Genomic DNA, 24,867 nt, shown 5'->3' on the forward strand with positions numbered 1-24,867 from the left:
TTTGTCGTTATTTTAGTCTATATGTGTGTGAACAGATAAAAAAAAAAGTTTTGATCGAGATGGATGAAATTTGGTATGATCAAACAGGTAGATTTCTATCAAACTTTGAACGAAATTTATTTACAGGAAATCTGGCTGTTTGGCTGTTCGATTACAAGTGAAGTGATAACGCCAAAACGCAAAGAGCTAGTAGATACAGTTCGGTGTACAGGTTAAGCATCTAAATCACAAATTCAAATTTTGAATAAAATTCGTCAAACGGTTGACTGTCGCTTGGTCTATACTTTCGCATACATGGACACGCAATAACTCATAAATGCAATAATTTAAATAAATGAAATCGGTATTATCTTGTAATCACAACTGTAGCTCTTTGTCAAAAAATTTGATTTCATTCAGTCGGAAAAAAGCGTTCAAAATATATATGCGCAAGATAAGATTCAATAAAAATATTAGATTCACCAATGATCTATCTGTCATATCTATTGTTCGCTAATGCCATACAAGGCATTTGTGGCCTTACTCAACGTAATTAATTTTATGCAGGAACGGGAGGATAAGACCCTAATTGGAAGATTATACGAGAAAGTTTCGTGAGACCACTCCCGCTGATTTCACAATTTTTTAGAAAAAAACTGCTACAAAAGTATGGAACCAAAACAAGAATAAAAATTCCCGTCTAAAGAAAACTATCATATAACAGAGATTTCTTAGAATTTATTGATACAAGAATGGAGAAGATTTTTTTTAATGATACCAGAATTTCAACCTATAAGTTTCTTCTTCTAATGAATCTTTAAAAAATATTTAACCATATTTTCCAACTATTTTATTCGCACAAAATAAAAAAAACCTTAACCTGCCAGAAAAAGTTACGCGTATATGGGAAAAAACTAGCGTTTATCAACGGGTTACCATTCCGTTGACAAAAACTCAAATTAAAGATTAAGTTTACTCTTACTGCAAACTAAACCTAGAAAAATGTATTTATCAGCACGAGGCTGTATAAAATGTGATATTTTCTTTAAAAATAAAATTCTGAGAAAAATGTTTATGTGACATTTTTAAATATCTACATTATTAATTCAATAATTCAGTTTCATTTATGACAAACATAGCTTAATAGATATTGGATATCCACTAATTGCAGCCCAACGGCTAATTTCTAAAATTTTAGTAATAGGTATACACATCTAATAAAAATTAGTCTAAACGAAGTAAATAATTATATTCTATGTGGTTAGAATCAATAAAGGTTTCGATGAACTGCAAAATTAATTTTTTATACAGACCTTCTGTCTTGAGTCTATTTAATAAAATTTTCTTGAAACACTAATATTTTAAATACAAAAAGTTCCATTCCTTTACGATAAAAACTGAATGAGTTATGAAAATTTGAATATCTCTATTTCAAATCATTTGAATATCTCTATTTCTATTTGAATCTCAAAACACGCGATTTTAGATTTTTCCATCGACCGTGTTGAAGAAAATATACCAATCAATACTCGGAATTTCCTCAAGGTCGATTGACCTTAAATAATGAAATTGCCGATTGTCCTAAAATAATGTCAGACAGATTTGATCGCAGAAGAATGAAACGTTAGATTCAATCTTCTTCAAGATTATTTTACTGACTTATTATTCATGAATCAAAGGACTGTTCAAAATTTAGTCTTCATAATTGTTTTCAGAAGTACATTTATCGACAGAAATAAAATAAAATTATTATTTATGTCATTTAAATCCCCTTGAAAGTAAAACGGAAAGCTGAATTTTGTGATGAAACAGGGGTTTTTTTTATTGAATAGTTATTTGAAATACTGTATAATTTACAAAAAATATTCTGTGGTACACATAACACTTCAATGTTGAAGGATTTGATTTTCTGCAGTCCTATTTTTAAAAAACATATTTGATTCCAGAAAAAAAAAAATGTGTATTAATTGCAGTTTAACCACTTCCGTTTCAATTTAAAATTCCAATTCTATGAGAGCTGATAGAAAATTAGAGAGATACTTAATATAATGAGCAGATCGGCATAAGGCTCTAATAATATGAGTTTTATTACTATCAAATCGGATCGAAGCTCAAAAATATTTTGCAAAAAAAACTACTAAGAAATCAAATTACAAAAAATATTTAATTGAAAAGTTTAGTGAGCATTAACCCTGGCGAACTAGATGATCGCCAAATGCGGCTAATTTAATAATAATTTCTTAATAAAGATGCGAAAAAATGAAGGAAAAATAAGTAATACATAAAAAATTCCTACAAGCTTTCATTTTGTATTAACAAATTTATAAAATATGAATTATTTTAATTTATATCTTATAATCTTAAAATGAATTTGCATAATTTTCTCTCAACAAGAAAGTTTCCATCTTAATTAATAGGCCAGATATAGAAATAAAACATTAATGAATGTCGACCAAGTAAAAAGATAGTCAAAGCTAACCAAAATTAAAATTGATTTTTTTAAAAAAACATTTGAAACAGAAAAAGTATAAGCAATGCATTAAACCATAAATTTTTCTAATGTGCTGTAATACAAAATTTCAAATACAAAAAGAGGCAATTTGACTTTCAACGTTCACGGCATGATTTTTAGACGGAATTTAAGAGGGTGCAGAACACCCAAATTCGGGGCTACAACATGCACTTCTAAAAATAGAATATTAAAAATACTCTTCTAACAACCGGCACCGAAACGAACCAGAGGGTAAAAAGAGGGTTCAATTTTCTCGGAAGCTACCACCCAAGTTTTAAATTAGAATATGGATAGATATTATACAACTATGCCTGTTATCAGCTTTTTAGACTTCAGTTCCTGAAGGAAATGGATAAAAAACAAAGTACACATTTTTCATTCTATAATTACATTAATTTTTCAAACATGAAACTACTAATGCTTTTTAAAATAAGTGGACTTATTTTCAGAATTCACCTAATGCAAAATATGCACTGAAATTTTATAACGGATTCGAAAACCGGAAAAGATTTCCAACAACAGAAAAATAAAAGTATATACTGTTGACATTCAAACAAAAAGATGAACATTGTACACACAAACTTAAAAGCTAGCTACCAAACCACTATTTTTAATTGACATAAGGATATTTAACACAATATTTGCAGACTGGTTTACTATCTGTAAATGACTAAAAATAGAGCAGACCTTTCTACAGGGCAGATTACTGGACCTAGAATTAATAAATTTGGCAAAAGTAGTTCTTCTTGAATTATAAATACGCACTAAGAAAGGCACTTTTATAATTTTTATTAAAAAATTAATTAAATTTTAAATAAATCCTCGATAACTTCGAAGTATATCGCCGAACAAAAATTATTTTCACATCACTTTAAGAAATTGGATTTTCTATGATAGCAATTTTAATTCCGTATAAATTTTTCTATAATTTTAACAATTTTTAAAAATATTTTCAAGTATATTTTACAAAAAACGTTTCATTATTTTAGTAAATACCGTTTGTTTACGCACACACGCGTTGCAGTGATATTAAACTCACTTTTTAAGTGCACGTCGAGAGTAAATTTTTAAGAGTAATAGCTAATTAAAAGTAAATTTTTAAAAAATAGTATAAAGACAGACGGTTCAGACCAAAAATATAAATTGTTACGATGTTCCAGGCTAGAGATACAAATCTCCTTTATTTACTTACTTTTTAATAATTACTTTCTGGACAACAAACAATTCGAGGTACAAACCTCAAATTCATTAAGAGCTGAGTTTCAAAGAATGCTAGCTTAAAAAATATCAACAAATATAAAATCATGATTATTCAGAAAATGCTGACACAAAATGAATTCATTAATATTAATGCATATAGTGCCCAAACAATTTTCATGTATTTTCCCCTTATTCTTTCACAAAGGTAAATATAATAAAGACAATATATTACAATATTCTTTTTTTTTTCCTTTGTTTCTCTGTTGCTATTTTTTTTTCTTATTAACTTTTAAATAATTCTATAATTTTTTTTGTAGGTCTTGCAGCTCAAAATTTATAGTCGCTCTTTCGAAAGTTCCAATTTTTGTATTCAACTTATCCACTTCCCATTCAATTATTTTTGTTAGTTTTATTTATTTATTGTGAAAATTATAGTTGAATGAACTCAAGACGGCTTTGAAATAAACTCAGTTATTATACCAGACTAACCTAACCTAACCTATCCTTTCCTTTCCTGTCCTGTCCTATCTTATCTTACCTTAGCTTAGCCTAACCCGCCCTACCTACCTATCCTATCCTATCCTATCCTATCCGAACGTCTAGTAATAAGAAATCTATGTAAATTTTTGTTCCAGATGTACGCAGGCTAGATAACACAAATTCCTTAATTTTAAGTCACAATAATTTTTTTAAATCAAGAAAAAAATTTTAAATGATATTCACATTCTTCTTGTCAAAATAAGACGTGGCTTTCTTTTACTGCCACATTCCGATCCTTGTAGATAAGAGCAATTACCAGTAATATAAATTAAACGAAGCATCAAAACATGACCCACATCAGAACCGCCGAGTTCAACAAAGAAAAGGAAATGCGCTCTTTGTCATCTAATATCTCATTAAATGGCCTAGATGACTCAATTACCTCTTAAAATGAATTCTTTATGGTAAAATTGAATGATTAACCTTTCTAAGACGTCCCTAAAGACAGACTATACCAAATTTTTTTTCCAGTTATTTTGAAAAAAAAAACAATTAAATAGAATAGTAAAAAAAAAATGTAATATTTAATTGCTTACAACTTCGTTTTAAAAAAATCGCAAAGTTAGATAATCCAAAGACCGATTTATTAAAATGGAAAGTGTATGTGCTCTCATTATTAAGTAGTTAATTCTGTAAATTTCATTATATTGACATTTTTTTTTTTTTTTTCATTCTTCATTGGATATAATTGGAGCCATTGAGCTTTCAAACGCAGGTGATTTGTTTACTTTTTCTGCACATCATCATTGCGCCTTCATATTTACTTCGCCTGTGAAATGAGATACTATTTTCAAGAACAACATTAGAACATCTTTTGCACTATTTTAACAAAACAAATTATATTTTTGCATAAAATTCTTGGGTTAAGATTAGGGTTTGACGTTTTTTCAAACTCGGTTTTTTAAAGTAAATTTGTTACATTTGAAAACCGGTTTTTAAATTAAGAAAACCGGTTTAAAGAATTCATATTATTATGTAAAAAATTTTTTTTAAACTTATTTGATTTGCTATTCATTCTATACAACGTGCAGCAAATACATTTTTTCAACTTTGCAAGTTGTGTTGGCCCGTGTTTGTGCATTGTGCACTTTCCATGTGCTCCTGAGCACATGGAAAAGACGCGCCTAAGCGATTTATTTTATGTTAGTACTTATACATATGTGCAATCCGTCGCGAGTGACGACAGATTCGCTTGATATTATAAAGCGAAAACTGGAAACATATCCTAAACTTTAGAACTTCATAAATTCTTGGAACCGACTCGTCTAGCAGCTAATGGCTTAGGGCGACGAGATACCAATTTATTAACAAGGGAAGATATATTTGAATTTCTGTTAAATGAACTAAAAAAATTAAAACACTGAAATAAGTTTGAAATTATTATACGCTTTAGAATAACGCATTCAAGAAAGATGACAAGTAGAATTAGCAACTCTTTTGCTATGTTTGCAAAATCCCCAAAACATTTCTAGTTCAGCGAAGAAATCTAGTGTACTTTCTTTCACTTCAAAAACCGAATTTATAAAGTTATCTGAAAACATATTATCTAGAATATCTCCAAATTCTTATGTGGAAACTGATTCTGATGAAGAGCAAATAGAAGAAACTACTCACCAGACTAATGCTTTTTTAAAAGAAGCCATGGAAAAAATCAATTCATAAGTTTCTTGAAGATCCTGAAGAAAAACTTACAAATCCAAAGACACTGAATGCTGAATTTTCATTATTTGAGGCAACGAATAAAAGAAAAAAGAAAACTTAGATTTGTTATTCGATGCCATTAAAACTGCAAAACCAAGCTCAGTAGCTAGAGAACGACTATTTTCAATTTCAGGTAATATTGTGTCCAACATAAGAACAAGACTTAGCCATCGTTCAGTGGATATTTTATGTTTTTTGAAATCCTATTTCCTTGGAGAAATTAAAATTAGTGAAAATAATATAAATACTATTTGAATTTTTTGTTTGAGTTTTCGTTATTTTGTGTAAGTATATGTATATGTAATCCTTAATTTTTTAAAAATATTTTGACTTTGTTATTGATTTTTTTTTATTTTATATAAATTAAATTAAATATTTTTCCCTATTCTATTTTTTTTTTTTTTGACAAAAATTTCGAAAACCGGCTAAAACCAGTTTTTTGGAAATACTGAATTCGAAAACAGGTTTTTCAAAAAGTCGGTTTTTGTATAAACCCTAGTTTAAATGTCTTGCTTTTAACAAATTATCTTTTTAATTTCTATGATCATAAAATCAAAAAAAAAAAAAAAAAATCGAAAATCCATGCCTTCCTTTACCTTTTTCCAAGAACTAAATTCTTTTCATAGTTTTAGGTTTACAATTATTCACGGTTCTTCATTATAATATAAACACGCTAAAAAAGTCCGTCAGTGATAACATCCGGAGATTTAACAGGAATCTGAACACAAGGTACTGCAATACCAGTTTCTTGTTTCATGTTTTCCACAATTTTAATAATGGATGATTATTTACATGATTACTTACTTTGTCTCGGAGAAATTTTGCAGTCTGATGGAGTGTACGGTGGTATTTTTTTCCTTAAATATTGGCAATAAAATCACATTTTGCTAACATTATGAATTGACTAACAATTTTTGCATTTCAATTTAATTTTCCAGAATGTGCAAAATCAGTAGTAGCAACAAATTCTTACAAAAAGTTTCTTGAGACGCTTTAAATTAAGTTTTCAATTTTTCTGTTTCTTTAGAGTAATAAATAGATATTTATTATTATTATTATTATATTTCAATCGCTTAGATTATCCAAGTTTTATCGAAAGCAGCAATAGCTTTCAATTTTTTAAAGGATAAATGCTTCTCGAACAAATACATGTCATACATCTTATTTTGAAGATGCAGATAGGTAACTGGTACACTTAGCTTGTATTTGCAGATGAAGAAGATAATATCTGAACCAGTAGTCCATTTCCAAAATAAAACTCATTATCTATAAATCAAGGTACGAAATGATTCTTAAAACTAGATGTTTTATAGAAACAGCCATCACTGAGGGTTTACTTTCTTATAAAAAATATTTCAGTGCTTAGAGAATGTTAAGTGATAACCGGGAACTTATCAAATCTATATGTTCCAACATATATATACATTGGTGTGCAAAACTTAAGCAGCAGGTGCTTTTTTTGCCATAACTCCACGAGAAATCATTTGAGAGACATAAAATTCAGAAATGAGAGACAGCATTTTGCACTTAAACGATGGCGAAAGCATTGTTGCGCAAAAATGAAAGCAATGGATACAGTATGGAATTAAACAAACAAACAAAAAAGGCTTTATTGAACGCATAGTACCGCTACACTTGATTGTCCGTCCAAGAGCAAGAACAACAAGCAGATGATCCTTAGTATGGAATATACCCTCTCCTTACTGCAATGGTTGTTTCGCACCATCTCTCCATATTCAGCACCAGATTGTCCAACAGTTCTTGAGGTAAGAGTGCCCATTCCTCAGTCAGCATTTGTTTCAGTTGTTGGGTGTTCCCCGGAGGATATAATCGTGCCGCAAGGCGTCTCCCCAAAGCATCCCACACATGTTCTATGGGATTTAAATCAGGAGAGAATGTTGGACAATCCATTTGAGTGATGTCTTCACTTTCCAGTAGCTGCTAAACATCAGCATTCAGGCCATGCATTGTCATTCATAAAAACGAAGACCTGCTTAAAATTTACATTATTGCTTAAGTTTTGCACACCAGTGTATATTATTGAGCCAGATTGTCAGTAATGTTTATATGGAAGTGAATATAGCAAGTTTTATAAATATTGAAAAAGGTGTAAAATACCTTATTACACTATATTTCCATATCAAAAGCCAAAGAACGCAAACCAATTTTTCTCCCACCTGAATAGAGAAATGATCACTTTGCATTGCCACAAACATTTTTTTTTCAACAATTTTGGAATAAGTACTTCTATACACATGAATTTATAGATTAAGTTACACTTATGTAATAAAAAAAAATAATAGACATTATTATTTGCAAATTAATGGCCATTTGACATCATAATGAAATTTTAGTGCTTTTCAAGTTGTTAGGTGCAACTATTTTTTTTTAATGTTGTTGAAAATGTTCCCTATAGTATTTACTATTTTAAATTCAGGTTTAGCAATACAAATGGTTTCAAGTGCTACTAGTGTGTTCCAGATTGCCACTAATATTATCAATTTCGTGGCTCAAGTTTTCATATATGGAGAGAAATTTATTTCATAAGCTGATTTACGAACTTTTAATAAATTTATTCATTGCCGATATATTATAACAGAAATATAGAAAGTACCTGCATAAACCAAGAAAAGATGCATCAATGGCCTAACTTTCTGCAAGCTGAAAATCATCTTAAAACAACATTTTAAGCACATGGATTTCTTTTGTTCTCCTTTTATAAATAAGACAATTTTTGTAGGAACTGCTCTAAATTTATGGTATAATTAGCTTCCTTTGTAAGTATATAAGATTGCAAAATCTAATTGATCTCTTATACTGATATTCCAAAAATGCAAAAACATTATGCTTATGTAGATTGCAATGAGCTTCATTATAAACATCGAATCGGAAATAATTGTTCCACAGCTGATAAACAATGAAAATTTAATACATTATTTTTTAATGCAGTCTACTCTTACCATAATATATATTTTTTTGTTTCATCTAAAAACTCTATTGAAATTGTAATTCTTAAAAAATTCAATTTAAATGATCAAGTTGCAAAAAGGGAAACTTATATTAAGAAACCGTCTGCAACAAATCAAACAAAAAATGTGTAGACGAAACAAATCTAAATATTGGATAAAGTTGTTGTTTCTCGACGAGTATTATCATACAAAGCTTTTTTTTAAAAATCAATCAAAGAATAATGCCAATATTACATTAATGATTACCTTCGACTTTTTTTTATCTCCATTTATATTTTCTGAAGAAGGAAATATAGAATACAAATGGTCACTATGACAATCGAAAAAACACTTTTTTCGAAATCCACTTCGGCTCAAGGCGCAAAGGTTGCTATTGGGACTTTATTTTCTTTTAAATTCTTTTATCCAAGCTTTAAGATGCTTCAAGCCTTTTGAAACTTTTATTTTTGAGAATTAAGAAATCCCTTATTCAGAGTTCCCACTCTTACAAAAAGAAGGAAAAAAAAGGTGGGGAGAGGGAACAGTCCTTTTTTTAAAGAAAATTCAAGGACCATAAAATTACATTTAGACATAAAAATACAAATGATAAATTTTAAATAAATATGTTCAGCGGTACCATCCAAATGCACAATTACTTTCTTATTTTTCAGATACTCGGAGAAGAGTAACAAGGAGTCGAGGTGGCACAGAACATCCATGCCATCAACGTGAAATTCCTTCCCCACTGGTGCGGTGCTGAGGCTTGAAGAGGGTGGCAGCTGAAGATGTCATTTAATAATGGTCCAAAATTATGATGCCCGTCCCTGAATAACCCAAATACCGCTTCAAAAAACGCCCTCATCATATCTACTATTATTGTAGATGCAATTTTTGCATTAACAAATCCTGAGTTCTCTGTTCACAAACACACTAACACTTCAGCTGCAAATATATATATATATATATATATATATATATATATATATATATATATATATATATATATATATATATATATATATATTTTAAACCTACGTGTTTAATCCTATCCTTTTTTTAATCCTTTTGACGTGTGTTAAGTAGAATGAGAGGAAAATTGCAAGAGAGAGATATATATACCGATCAATAAATCTTATTTACATTAAAACAACTAGGCATACGAATCATTGTTTGAAAAACCAAACTTGGAAATGATATTTACAATCATTAGACATTCAAGAAAACGATTTTTTATGACGCTAAGAATCTTCATACAACTAATCGCCTTTTCTACATCTTGCGCCAAAAATAGCAAAAGTGAGTACACTCTCTTGTAAATATTAAAAATGGTTGAATAATTTTAGTTAATGACAAGAAAAACTCAAACAAGCAAGATCGAATATTTGCCACACTTTGATGATTCATATGATTTAGATTTTGTGTAGAAAACTTGCCTTTTTCACTGTTCTCAATACATTCTTTACAACACTCATAAGAACGTGGACATAATCAAGTCATTCTACATTCCCAGCGTAGCAGTATTTTCTAAACATCTGGCTCTGCAAAAGATTTTGGAAAGTATCCTACTCTTTGAAAATTTTAGGTTGATTCCTTTCTTGCTGATGAATCACTAATTAAATAATACGAACAGATATGAAAAGGGAACCAATATCCCACGAGGAAACTCCTCGCCATACCTAAATTAATTGTTGACAATATGCAGACTACAACTATCAACTACTTATTAACAAAATGTAAAATTCTTTTTGCAATTTATCATTCAATAAGTCAAAGAATTTTCAATTTACTGATGTACCATCCATAGAGAAAGAGAAAAACATTTCTCAAATTCAGTTTTTGTATAGAATTACGAAATTCTTATGAAATATCTTCGGCTGTCGAATGGTCTATGAAAGTTGTCATATATAGAGTGAGTTTATACTTAAAAAATAAGCTTTACAAATATTTTTAAGCATTCTTTAGAAAATAAGAATCATTAATGTAGCAGGCTTAATAATAGAACTATATGTAACAATGAAACTCTCCAATTTGAGCAAGAAAGTATTCAATTTTATTCAAATACAAACTAGAATGCCACCAAAAACCACTGAATTCCAAACGTTGAAACTTTTTTCAGTTTTCTTGCAAGTTTCTTATATATATATATATATATATATATATATATATATATATAAAACCTTTCTAAAAATTTCATATCTAAAATTATTTTATTATACTACAATTAAAAGTATTTAAAAAAAACATTACAGCGCCATTTCATTAACACTTAAAGTTGTTAACTTGAAAGAAAAAAAGTTTGACATAAATAAACAAATTTAGGATAAAAATCATAGAAAAGTTATCTGTTTCTTTTTAAGAAATTTTGCATCTAACGCTTTTAATAGTTAAATTTCTTCACACATTTTTTGCAACTCATTAGATTTTCTTAACAATAAAAAGTCTTTAGCTTGTTCAGCTTATTGAGAAAGTGCATAACCTTTAAATTTAATTTTAGCACTTCACTATTCTAATAGTTCAGTCGAATTGTATTTTAGCATGGAAAAAATACATAACAGCAAATTTTATTTGTTTAAATTGTTGGGTTGGCTATCCAAAACTGGTCACTATATTTGCTCTTTGCTCTAGATCGAATGATGGAGGGAGGCGTTTATAAAGTTGTGACATCGTTTCTATGCGTTTAAATAATAATTTAATTTTAAATTTCCGTGAAAAGTTTAACAAATAAAGTTATAAAATTAAAAAGATTTATACAATAAATACAGCACATTAAGATACACATGTTAAAATAATTAGGTATGGAATAATCAAAAAAACAAATTTGGATAAATATTTTTAATTTTTTTTTTTTTTTTTCAATTTAAACGAAGATTTTTAAAAATTCTACTTAAGTATGCGTTATGCAGAAGGTAATGCCTGGTAAAAATTTCAGAATCAATATCTGCTTTATTTTTTAAAGAATGTGATTATGTATAGTTTTATATTATTTATATATATATATATATATATATATATATATATATATATATATTAGGTCTTACTAATGCATTGGTCTTATTATTACCTATAACTTTTATATTTAAATTTTCCCCCTCAGATTAACAGTCTTTTGTTTAAACGCAAAAATTCGGTGTTACAACTTCCTCCCTCACCTTCCCCTATCCGACCCGATAACTAGGAACCAAATTAGTGGCCTGTTTTGGATGATTAATCCCAAAATTTAGTAAAATTGCATTTATGTCCTTTTTTTTTTTAACATTTTCGTTATTTACATGACAATTTAATTGGACTATATGAGTTTATTACCCATAAAGATACCAAAAGAATCATATTCTTACTTTCTTTTCTTTATATCATTAGCAGAACTTACTTTAGTCCTCGGTTCCTCCAAAAATGGCAATATTTTAATAATAAGTTAATGTTGCTGATATTCTCAATTCTATAGTAATGTTTATTTAGTGATTTCCGCCAAATTACTTTATATGGTCATAAGCAGTTCATTTAAAATTGCTCAGCTCAAAATTTTTTTTAATGCTGAGTCCTCTTCAATAAAACTTTTTATTCTTCTCGCTTGTGCGCGAGAAAGAATAAAAATATTCAAAACGTTTATTACACGATTTCCAAAAATATACATTATTATCCCTGAAAAGGAACAATTTTTCCCCACCTAGACAAGAAAAAGAAGATGAATGCTGAGTAAAATCAATGAAAGATATTTTTCCTAAACTGGCAGTATTTTCCTAAATTGTAAGAAAATCTGACCTCAGAATTCTACGCCGTACTGACAGATTTTTTTTCTCAAATCTTTAGAAAGGAAAATAAGCATTTTTAAGGCATAATATCAGGGTTATTAATGATAGGTAGTTTTTAAGGACTTTTAATGATGTTAACCACCCTGCCAAATTTGATATTAGCTATCTTTATTGTTTTCTTCCAAACTGAATGTGCAAATTCATTTATTTGGTTTTCAAAAGTATGTCGAAAGCTTCATCAAACATTACATAAACCGGACATTTAAATAAAACACCTTTAAATATAAGGCACAATGTTAACTGAAAATCAATTACAGCATTTTGTAGGCCCATAGGAGAATATTTTGATTCTTGCTATCTGAGAACATATCTCGAAACAAATTTGAAATCTCCATGCAAGTTATTTAAATAATAACTCTCCCCAAAGACCATTTCAATTCTGCATTTAAACACTATAAAGGCACAAGAAATGCATTATAGTATTATGTCCAACTGCTGGATTTGTTGAAGATTCCTTGGCAATTCTGACAGTAATTCTGCTTGCTCTCCTCTTCCTCTTCACTTCAAAGTACACATAGAGAAAAAAATTGGTGACAACATTCCCATATCAAATCCTTTTTTCAGCTGGCGGAATTTTCAAAGAAAACCAAAAAGTGAAAATTATATTTGAAGATAACAAGACTTTTCAAGACAAAATCAGAAAGTGAAAATTATTTGTTCACGAACTGGTTATCTCTAGTTTTCCAAAAATAGGTGTATATTGGACTAATTTTTCTTGGATTTTTCAAGGACCTAAAGAAAAATCAAATACTTTTCCGGGGCTCTGAAAACAGCAAATAAAAATTTAAATAAAGTTTCATTTTCAAGGACCGTGATAGTACTATAACAAAAAAAATCAAATGTATATATGTAATGATATTTTAACTTTAATTTCAATTTAATTAATTTCCAAGATTTTATCTTAATTTAGCCCATAGTAACTTCATTCTAAAAATATTCTCTTATTTCGTGATCCAATTTCACTGTCTCTACTTAATTGATTCAAGAGAAGCTTTGTTAAATTGCTGAATCCGCTAAAAGTCTAACTTTCCCACATTCCGCGTGAAGAGACAAAATACCGCTGACGATAAAAATTTTTTAAAATCTCCCTGTGTTTCCCCTACCTCTTCAACGCGTGTAACGAAAATCCCTCTCGAAATCTCATTATATATTAGCACTATGAAGAAATATTTTCCCTATTAATTTCTCTAGTTATATAAGACCAGGGATAAAATGTCCCAGAGCTTTTTCCTCGTCCCTTTTCTGTGTCGTTCTGTGTGCTCATCGCTTGTACATATGCCTGCTTCTTCAAAATGAAATAAAACTAAGTCACGAAATTAAAAGTATTTTCACTATCTTCAAACTGCATTCTGCTTACACATAAAATAATGCTTACATATATAATAATATGTAAAAATATGTATATATAACTTTTGGCGGTTTAATAGGCATAGCGTGAGTTAAAAAAGAAAAATTTCAAAATTATTTTGTTGTTATTAATAGATTTTAGATGCCAAATTGAATAAAAATAGTTGGTAGCAGCCTTCACACACAACATATAGCTTCTCAGGTATTTTTTGGAAATTAACTAAAATCGCTTACATTAGCCTTCCAAATAGGAACTATATAAGCCAAAAATTCAATGCGGAGGTGACTACAACAACATCCTTAAAAACTGAGCATAAAATTAGGAAACATACGAATAAAATTTCAATATACAGTCGTTGAATATCTGGATTAAATTCGTTTTTAATGATACGCGCTTTGCAACGCTCTTAAAGAATCCTTCATATTCAAAAACAATATTTTAGTAAAAGAGTTTCACCAAAAGATTAAAAAATAATAATGGCATGTTACATACATATGGAACATTCATTAATCTAACAAATATCAAATAGAGGCGTATTTTGAATTTTAAAAAATTGTTCTTCAGTCAACAGAATAATCCATAAGCTATTTTTTTAACATATTACTAAATGTTTCTCTATACTTGAATAAGTTAACATGTCATATTAAATTAAATATTTTAAATAAACAGATAACAAATATGAGTAAAATCAATAGGCCAAGTGTAATAATAATAATTTTAGCAACAGGTCCTGCCCACATCTCAAAAAATATACTTCTTTGAAAGAAGAAAATTCTTGAAGTCACTTAAATTTCTTCATAAACAAAAATTTTCATTTTACTTTAAATGCAAAAATCAGCTATATATTTAGACTGGATGGAATTTAAGTTATCTTAACACTTTTTTTCTGAAATGAAATATATTTTCTGAAAAATTACCAGGATTTGTAGTTAAAGTGAGTATTACGTTATGCTGACTTCACATGCTGATTTCGGTCTGATCTCCAAAATATTTAATTTAAAAGCCAAATTTTTTGCAACCTGTTTGCCTTAATTCAAAGCAAAGAAGAAGCATGTTTCAAGTATTTGCTTGTGGGGCTATCAATCAGCTCATAAACAAATTTCTAATTTCAAAATCACCATTAATTTAATATTGGCACATTAATTGTGCCATATGTATGCGACAATAAAATAAATAATATAATAGCATTTTATTTATTTATCACAATATTTTAATGAAATACTTTTATTGGAACACAGTTATTCCAAACATCACTACAGAATTATTATTAAGGATATTGTAACTTACATATTATTTGGATCCGATTCTATTATCATCTTAAAAGAAACTGTGCATTGAAATTACATTCATTTTCTAATTTTATACGCAGTTTGAAGGAAAGCGGTAGCCAGTTTCCCCTTGCGTGTTCCAGGTTATTTAGGTTCGATTTGGAAGATCCCTAGGCTAATTCCTAAGAAGCTAAATATTGTATAACTGTCAAAACCCTGACTATTATTGCCAAAAAGACGTAAAATCTATTATTAACAAAAGAGATTTGAGAATTTTCTCTTCTAACTCTTTCATTGTCTATGAAATTTATAACCACTGTACTCTGAACTGCACTCTGAAAAGTAATTCGATGCATATTTATTCACTTAAGACAAGGTCTTGCTCATTGATCCAATATTATATAATTGCTTTAATTTATATTTTTCCGAATTATTTCCCACATCTTCTTACCCTTTTGTAGGCACTTTTAACAATTAAAATTAAAAAATAAGCAAATAAAACGTCAAAATGATGTAACGTCTTGAATGATGAGTCAGAGTCATTATCTGTGTGACTTTGAGTTAATGGTTAATTTTACAGCATTTCCTACAAGATATCTCGTAAATGGCAGTGAATGGGTTCACCAATACGATTCATTTATTTAACTTCTCAATTCCGTATATAGTTTGCTGCATATTATCTCCATGCTAAAAGTCGCAAGCCGTTTGTGGTACCCTCAATGCTTTTATCAAAAATTCTTTTTTAAAAAATTCAGTGAGCCACAAGCACCGTGTTGGAAATTTCGCAATGAACGGAATCAAATTTTTAAAAAGACGGGGTTTTTTCAACAAGTGGACCCAAATGGTCAGAGTAGGTTTCCATGTCAAAAAAAAAGGTACCAACACTGTTTTTGATTATTTGTTTGTTTGTTTTTTATGAATACGCTACATCAAATTCCTTGAGTTTTCTTAAACCATTAGTTTTAATAAAACATTGCAACCATCTAGTACTAATTAGTTGTTTTAAACAGTCAACTGAAATAGAATCCATCATGAACTAAACTTCACGTCACTGACGATCCTACATAGTCGAAATGTCGGCCCCTCTTAAATTTAAATGTAAACATCCCGCCGCCTGACGTTTGCATAGAAACACTGATAGCCGTTCCTGATTTCAGCAATTGGCTGAGTTTCACTAGTTATGATGTCGTTTTATTCTGTTTACGAAAAATGACAAGCGAATTATTGACTGTGATAATAATTACTGAAGAATTCCAGTTTTAGAATAAATTTCCAAAACTTCTCCTTACTTTTTTTTCTCATCTCTTAGAACTCCCTTCCCATTACTACTTTTCCTTGTTTCTCTGTCGGCTGGCCAACCTGATCCTCATACTTATTTAGATTTGATTTAGTCAATATGCTTCAGATAGCTTATTTGTAATACCTGTAACTATGTTAGTTTTTGTTCTTCCACTTGGAATTCTCAATTTTCTATTTCCGTCGATCGTAATAAAACATGAATTGCTTGAGAATACCAAAATAATAATAATAATAATAAAATTAATATCGATTTCGAGATACAGCAATCGTATGAATAAATTATTTAAAAAGACTATACAGTGTACTTTTAGTAGTTGAGCTTCTGAATCTTTCTCTTCAAACTTTGTTATATTGTGTTTATTTTGCAATTCAGTATTTGTTTATGGCTTATATATTATGACACGAACTGTACAACTGAGTTTTGTCTGAATTCCTATATTTAGTGTACTGCATACAATACATTTCTGTATTTTTGCATTATTAATATTTTGCTAAGAAATATTCTTTAAAAATATCAGAGAAATTTTTGAGAATATGATTAAAAATTCATGGTAAAAGTATGCTATACGACTATCAAAGTTATTACAGCTTCAGTCACAAAAATTATGATTGTACTTGCTTCCTTTTTTTAGGGGGGGGGGTCGTTTGTTTGTTCCATTTCAAACAATATATATAGTATTGTATTCTGTAATTAGTAACATTACATATATAACCTAAGAGTCTGTCATTATAATAGTCACAAAATTTGAATTCAAGATTTTGACGAATCAGCACTTTTCAGAGCTCCCAGAGTCCGAAAAATACATTTCCTTGTAATTACGTCTGTCTGAACACAGCAGTTCAAAAATGATTTTAATATTTTGTCTTGATATCAAATTTGTAGATTTCAAACAAATCCATTCGTAGAAAGTCTGTTTGGCTGTCCGAGTACAAATGCAGACGATAACTTCAAAACATAAAGAGCTAGAACAATAAAATTAGATGCACATATTTATGATCTGCAATATAGCTTTGTACCAAGTTTTCAACTAAATCGGACCAGGAATTGACCGGAATCTGTCGGTATTTTTTCATGCACGTAAACGCAAAACCATAACGACTCAGAAAAGTGAAATTTTATATATGGTTTCTGCATCAAAAGTATAGAACTTTGACGGAATTTCGTACCAAATTTGTCAGAGTTTATCTCTGTCGATCTATTCTTTCACATACATGTAAGTATGATAACACAGAAACGATTTTAATAATGGAAATTTGTTATGTGATATAATACTGAAATTGCAATTCTGTGTCAAATTTTGGTTTCAATCAGTCGGAAAAGGAAAAAAAAAAAAAAACATCCAAAATGCTTATTCCATTTTTTTTACTTTCCTACGAAGTACAAATTTCTCACAAGCGGAACTTAAAAAATAAAAATCTGTACATTTGCGGATAAAGTTCACGGCCTTGGCCGAGATTTATTATTTTATTACTTTATTAGAATATGCAAAATGTTCGGGAAGACCACACTTATTGATTATATTTACTTACTAGTTGACACATTCAATTTTCATGTGGATGAAAATTTTTACGCTTTGTATTAACAAAATATTAAGTATGTAATTGTAACGAAATATTCACTTAAGTTATACTCATTCTTTCATGTTAGTAAGCAAAATGTTAGGAATTTTTAGCTTGCAAAAACTATAGTTACCATATTAAATTAGCTATTCTTTGGTATTTGGTTTAAACATCTTTTGAAAAAAAGTAAAATTATATGAAATGACAGCACCTGAGTGAACACCAAGGCACGCACAAATATATAAAAAATTTTATGTATAAATATTGGCATACAAAATAATAATTTAATGTTGCAAAAATTATATTTTCTCCTTTTGGTTTAATTTCTGCATTTTGGTAAATTCCGTTTTCAGCTATAAAAAACTACAGCATTGTAAGAGTGAGTGGGCTCTTATTGTTTGTTAGCAAGTCATATTTTCGTTTCCAGTCCACCACTGTTGTAATGTTCAAGGATACTGCACACTGATCATGCTTCGAACCAAGATAACAACATAAGGTTAAACTTATAGCCTGGTTGGAACCTGGCCTGAGAATCTAACAACATTTACAGCACTCAATCAAATACCATTAATTAACAAAATTTTCAAGTTCGTTTATAACTTTTTGCTTCCTTTAATAAGCAAACTAATTAAAAAAGAGAGAGAGCAACCAATACAAACCTTTGGGGAAAAGAAAAAACATTTTAGCAATAAAGGACTTACCAATAGATAAATTAATGCTCCTCTAAGGATGTTCCATTATACCATACTATTCAATAATTTTAGTTTACATATAGACACATTGAAAAAGTTTAATTACCCGCATATATGGATCATGTAGTATTGCTCGTAACTCGGAAGCTTCTGGTGACATCATACCTGAACTTGAATGTAGGAACTCTAAAACCTGAAAGAATTTATTTCAATAGATTTATTCTCTTGAATAAAATATCTTTCAAATTATTTTTTAGGCAAAAAAATTTGTAATGACAAACGGTGGCAAAAACTTAAGAAAAAAATCATGAAATTAAAATAGTTCAATAAAAATGCAATATTACATGTCATTTTTTAAGAAGTATTTAACATATAACTTGGACAATTAAAAAAATATTTGGGTCACATTTCACAAAACAGTCTCGAATCTAAAAATTAAGATTTAAAAAACTGTTTTGAACTAAAATTATTTTCCTACATTCAGATGAATTTTTTATTCAAAGACATTAATAGCATTTTATCAGCAACTACCAAAAAATATGAGCAGTACTAGCATACTTGCAGGATTAGTCTAACAATTAAATAGTTGATCAGCAATTTTAATTAATTTCACCGCACCTAGAGAGCAGCATGAAGCAGATTTATACTAAACTTGACTAAGCATGCTCGTGTGCTTCGATGTGCAAGAAAGAGTCGAAACATGATACTTGATATATAACTGTTGTTCCTTTAAGATACTAAGAAATCTTGCTCTTGAATGAGAGACAAACAGGATGTAGTTATTTGAATAGTTCTGTAAACTCGAGTGCAAATGGTTTGTTTATAGTACTATTCTCTTAGCACTGCTTTTGTTAAACTGCCCTGCCTAAATTGTAAACAGGCATCTATAAATGCTGAAGTTTTTTTTTTTTTTTCCATTTAATAAATAATTTTTAGCTCCTCAATGATACATCTGTTGAATTGAAAATCCCTTACATATAACCCCCAAGTGAAAAAACAACACTATAAACATAAAAATATAAGGGAAAATGGATGCCTATTATATTAAAACAACTGTAGTTTAAATGGAAAAATTAATGGTATAAGACACATGAAATGATTATGAAAAATCACACAAAAATTCACAAACCAATTTATGAGCCAGTTTTGCTTCCTATTATTATTTCTTATACACATAAAATTCTAATGATGTCATGTAAATTCAGTTCAATGCCTTTAATTGAGAATACCAATATAATCAATGCCTTTCAATAAAGATTATCAGTATAAAAAATTTTTAATGTTCTGAAAACTTCATAAAAAAGCCTTTTAGTTTTAGACAACATATTTTTGTAATAACACGATTGCTTTAAATACTTTCTGTATGAATTAATGACATTTTATTTTTCTCTAGGAGGAGTCACACATTGCAAACTTATACTCATGAATGTCCACAACTTCAAAAATGTTTATAATTATTGGTTTATTATAAATCAATAAGTACTGCAAATTGATTTAACTTTTCATGTTTTAATGATTCAACGCCTTAAATATCTCCATATGGTCCCAAACATGTGCTGTTGTTAAAACTGTTTATTAACGTTATTCTTAAAAAAAGTAGAATGAAAATAATATTTTACGGTAAAAATTATTAACCTACACAGATTGAAAATCATAATTAAATAGGACAAAAAATAAATAAAATATAAAATCCTTATACATTTAAATACAACTTTGAAGCAGGTACTAAATAACAAAAAGATTACCTCCCTAGCTGTAGGGAAGGCCTCTGGAATAGGACCCCTGATTGTACCATATGATTCTGTGCTTATCCTATCATAAAGCTGAAATATAAAGAATATTCGATTTTTAGAATTCACAATTAAAACTTCTGATACAATGAACATGTGATTTAATTCAAAATTTTTAAAAAACTAAACATTCTCTCGTAAGGAAAAATACATACTATAAGAAATTAATTACAAAAAATAGCTCAACATTTCTACTAACAAATAAAGGAAAGGATCTATGTGTGTGTTGACACATCATATGCCAGACCGTTTGACCTAGAGCTACCTAAACCTAGATTTGGAATAAATACTCTTTGAAGGGTGAGAATTTCCATCTTGTTGCATTGGTTTTCCTGAAAATTTAATCCAAAATTAAGCGAGATTTTAGAGTTTATCAGTAAAAACTTTCAAAAATATAATTAGAAACATTATTTTTAAACCATTTTTAAATTTAGAAAATCTTTTTAATTATAAAGTTTAGTTGCCAAACAATATTTTCCTCAATTTTGATAGGATATATTTAATTTTTTTACATAACTTTTAATAATAATTCCACTGTTGCAATTAAACCCAGGCTATTTTCATGTTTAGTCAAATATTTAAGACTGTCATTTTCTTTCACCGTTGAAAGTTAAAGAAGAAAGATTCTAATAAAAAATTAGTTACTGTACAAAAAAAATGTGCAACTAGCAAGCAGATTATCCAATGAGTTACGTTTTTAATGGAATGGTACTTGACTATTAGAAAGCTTCATGAATACAATAAACGGAACAAGTTTTAAGGCTATTAAAATTGCATGACAATCAGTTTCATGGTAAACAATACTTCGTAGAGAAAAATCACGAACATCACATCAAATTATGAATGCGAGATTTAACTTAATATAAATATAATTAATATTCCTATCGAACAAGTTGGAGATCAAAGGTAGCTAGTCCAAAAGTGCTTTAAAGATTTTGTTTGTTTGTTTGTTTGTTTTTGCTTTTTGAGGAGTATTTTGGTGGAGGAGGGGATTATACTTTGATCTTTTTGTGTCTGGTGCGCAATATTAGCATTGATATGATGCCTTATATAATCATCATCGATGTAAAATAAATTTTTAGAAATGAGTTTGATAAATTAAATTTGACCTGACAGGCCAGAACAAAATTTCTGCATTAAATTTACAGACAGAACTTTAGTCTTCACTCAGTTTCACCACTGACAGAAAATTGGGTATTGTTAAGCAACATTTATATGAATTTGCTATATATAAATCAAAAATAATTCCCCAGATTTAAAGAACTTACAAGTAAGATTAAAAGGTGGCAGATAATCTATAAATAATGCAATTTTAAGCAAATTCCCTTTTCAAATATAAAGATTATGGATTATAATTTCATCAGAACATGATAACTAAATGTACTGGCAAATATAATTCAGTATGAATATACTTCTAATCATAAAAAAAAATGAAGTAAATGAGATCTTTTCTTGAAGTAAAACAAATTTAGTTTTATTTCAAGTTTAGACTTATTCTTTCTGCGTAATTTAAAACTATTCGTTTACAATTGCGATCTTCAATTTTTTTTTTAAAGTTCTTAGAAGCGATATCATAATATTCTATATGCTTAGAATTGGCAGTATATGGCGAAGAGTTTAAAAATTAGTAATACTTTAATTCAAAGAATTAATAGTTAAAAATTAGAAGTATTTAACAAAGTAATTAGAAGCAACATTGTAAGAAACATTTCAAAATAATCAAACATTAATTAGAATTTTAAACCAATAATTTATAACTCAATTTACAGAACTTGTAAATATAATTCGAATAAATTCTTAACAAATGAATAATTTAATCAGAATAAAAATAAAAGATTTCCATTATAGATAAAAGCATATTAAGTACGTAGCTTCATAAAAGTACCGAAATAATTCTAAATTTTCATAATTTGGTTTAAGGAAAGACAAATACCTCACTTTCTTTATATTTTTTAAAGATTTTAATATAATAGTTAAAATAAATACTCACATCCAGCAGGGTATGAAGCTTTTTATCTTCCAAAATGGATGAAAGAAATTCCTTGTCTTTGATGGGACTGTCAGATAAACATTGTATTGTATCTAAACTATCTAGAACTACTGATATTGCACCTGCAAAGAAAAATATACATTAGTCAATAATCATCAGCAATATCTAAGAGCTTTTTAATGGAAAATAATTTTACACGATTCAATTTACATTTAGTACGAAATTGTTTTCTTCTACTGAACAAAAATACCCTCGTATATAAATAAAACACCAAAATCTTTTTTAATAAAGAAATTATAGAACTTAATAATGATCGATAAATAAAACTTTTCCCCCCCCTCCTGTTAACCGGGTATGACGAAAAATTTCAATGTGAAACGACATGAATATAAGTTAATAATCCGAATTAACAGATTAAATTAACAGAACAGATTTCAATTTTAGATAATTGCAAAATGGAACCCAAATAATTTTAATAATTATATTTGGCTACAAATATCATGGCTACCTTCCTTCGGCTACAAGAATGAAATTAAATATTATTTTATTACAAATATTATATATATTACTTAATTAGATACCTTTTTAAAAAAAATAAAAATCGCTAATCAGCCTCACATATTAGATTTTCATTCTTCCCTAATATCATTGCAACGCATGGGTTCTTCGTAAATGGTTTTCACCATGGAAATTCTGATTTTATATCATTTCCTTGGTTTGATTTTTTTAAATGCACATTTTATTACAGCAAGGTTGAAATAATATCTGTTTTCTTAATTATGCCTATTTTTATTCAGCACTTTGGAATGTTACACTCGATATGTCTTATCACAAATTATTCTAATAATCTAATCATAAAAAAAAAAAAAAAAATAGGCAGACTAGAAGAAAAAGAACACTACAAAACTAAAGCTGGAGAAAATGATCATTGATTTTAACACCATTCTTCAACACTTTACAGTTATTTTGAGAGGTACATGAAAGTTAACCTGAAAAGAATGTTTTGCATCATATTGCGATTAAGTTTCTATATGTAGGGTAAACGAAACAATTCAGATCGTTGGTTAATTACTTGTACCAAAATTAAACACTTAAAGACTTTTAACATTTACATTTTTCCTAAGTAGAAAAAAGTATAGATACAGTGATAGGGATTTAGTATATAATAAGAAATTGCGATATTTTGAATAGCATCTGGAATACTTTAAATAAAAACTAACCAGATATACTCATGTAATAACTTCTCACCTGCAGCAGTAATTTCATCTTCAATACCATAATCAGAAGTTCTGTCATTTAAAGGATCATAATAACTGTTCCATTTCGGACTTGATACAGCTGCTATTACAGCACCCTTTAAAAAAATATAGATATGACCAACAACTAAACACAAGCATAAAAGGAGAAAAACCGTCAATAAAAACTTCAAAGGAATCACAGTGAATGAATAAATCATTTAAAATAAACAATTATCTTTACAATCATGATACAGAAGTTTTCACTTATAAAACAGAAGAAAAAAAAATTCAGTTACTTTTGAAATAAAATACAACTGAATTTTTCATGAAAATTTTAAGTAAAGGGAAAATATTATATCACGGGATGAAAATGCAATTGTTCCAACTCTATTTTGAAGACTGATGCATATTAAATAAATGCTGAAATACAACATTATCGTATCTGCTGTTTAGCACTAATATGTGTCGTTGATAGCTATATATAAATTTTAAGTAAAAAATAGCTTAAACATATAAAAAAATTTCGTTAAAAATAAGCATTTTCATCCAGCAATATGGCAGAAAAAATTAACTTATGAATACAATTTTCCAAAAACTAGAAGTCAACAGTTTAAACAGGGTTGTGGTTTAATACACAGCATTTGTAGAAAATAATAAGACAGAATGCCCACGATTACAAATATAAAATGTTAACAAAAATGGATAATGTAAATAATCATTCAAAACTAGCATTCTCAACCAGCAATATGGCAAAGCTTCCAAAATTATGAATATCATTTTTTTAGTGACAAATCTAACAGTTTAAATAGATTATTAATTTAATATACAACTTATAAAAGACAAAAACTGAATGCCCCCGATTACACAGATATGATGCTAACAAATACAAATAATCCTTAAAAACTAACATTCTCACTCAGCAATCTGGCAAAGAAAAAGCTTCCAAACTTATGAATATAATTTTTTCTTAATGGGAAGTCTAATAATTTAAAC

General features: G+C 28.5%; 1 protein-coding gene across 1 annotated transcript in view; it reads right to left on the reverse strand.

Annotated features, from left to right (window-relative positions):
- Nucleotides 1-24,867, reverse strand: part of LOC129958409 (peripheral plasma membrane protein CASK-like) — a 117,062-nt gene that overhangs the window by 24,900 nt on the left and 67,295 nt on the right. The window contains exons 9-12 of the mRNA XM_056070890.1: nucleotides 23,885-23,990; nucleotides 22,637-22,758; nucleotides 20,602-20,679; nucleotides 18,963-19,049 (exon numbers count right to left, since the gene is read on the reverse strand). Coding sequence (XP_055926865.1) covers nucleotides 18,963-19,049; nucleotides 20,602-20,679; nucleotides 22,637-22,758; nucleotides 23,885-23,990 — 393 coding nt within the window. The remainder of the gene's footprint in view (nucleotides 1-18,962; nucleotides 19,050-20,601; nucleotides 20,680-22,636; nucleotides 22,759-23,884; nucleotides 23,991-24,867) is intronic.

The sequence above is a fragment of the Argiope bruennichi genome, chromosome X1, assembly GCF_947563725.1.
Source record: "Argiope bruennichi chromosome X1, qqArgBrue1.1, whole genome shotgun sequence".
Lineage (NCBI taxonomy): Eukaryota > Metazoa > Arthropoda > Arachnida > Araneae > Araneidae > Argiope > Argiope bruennichi.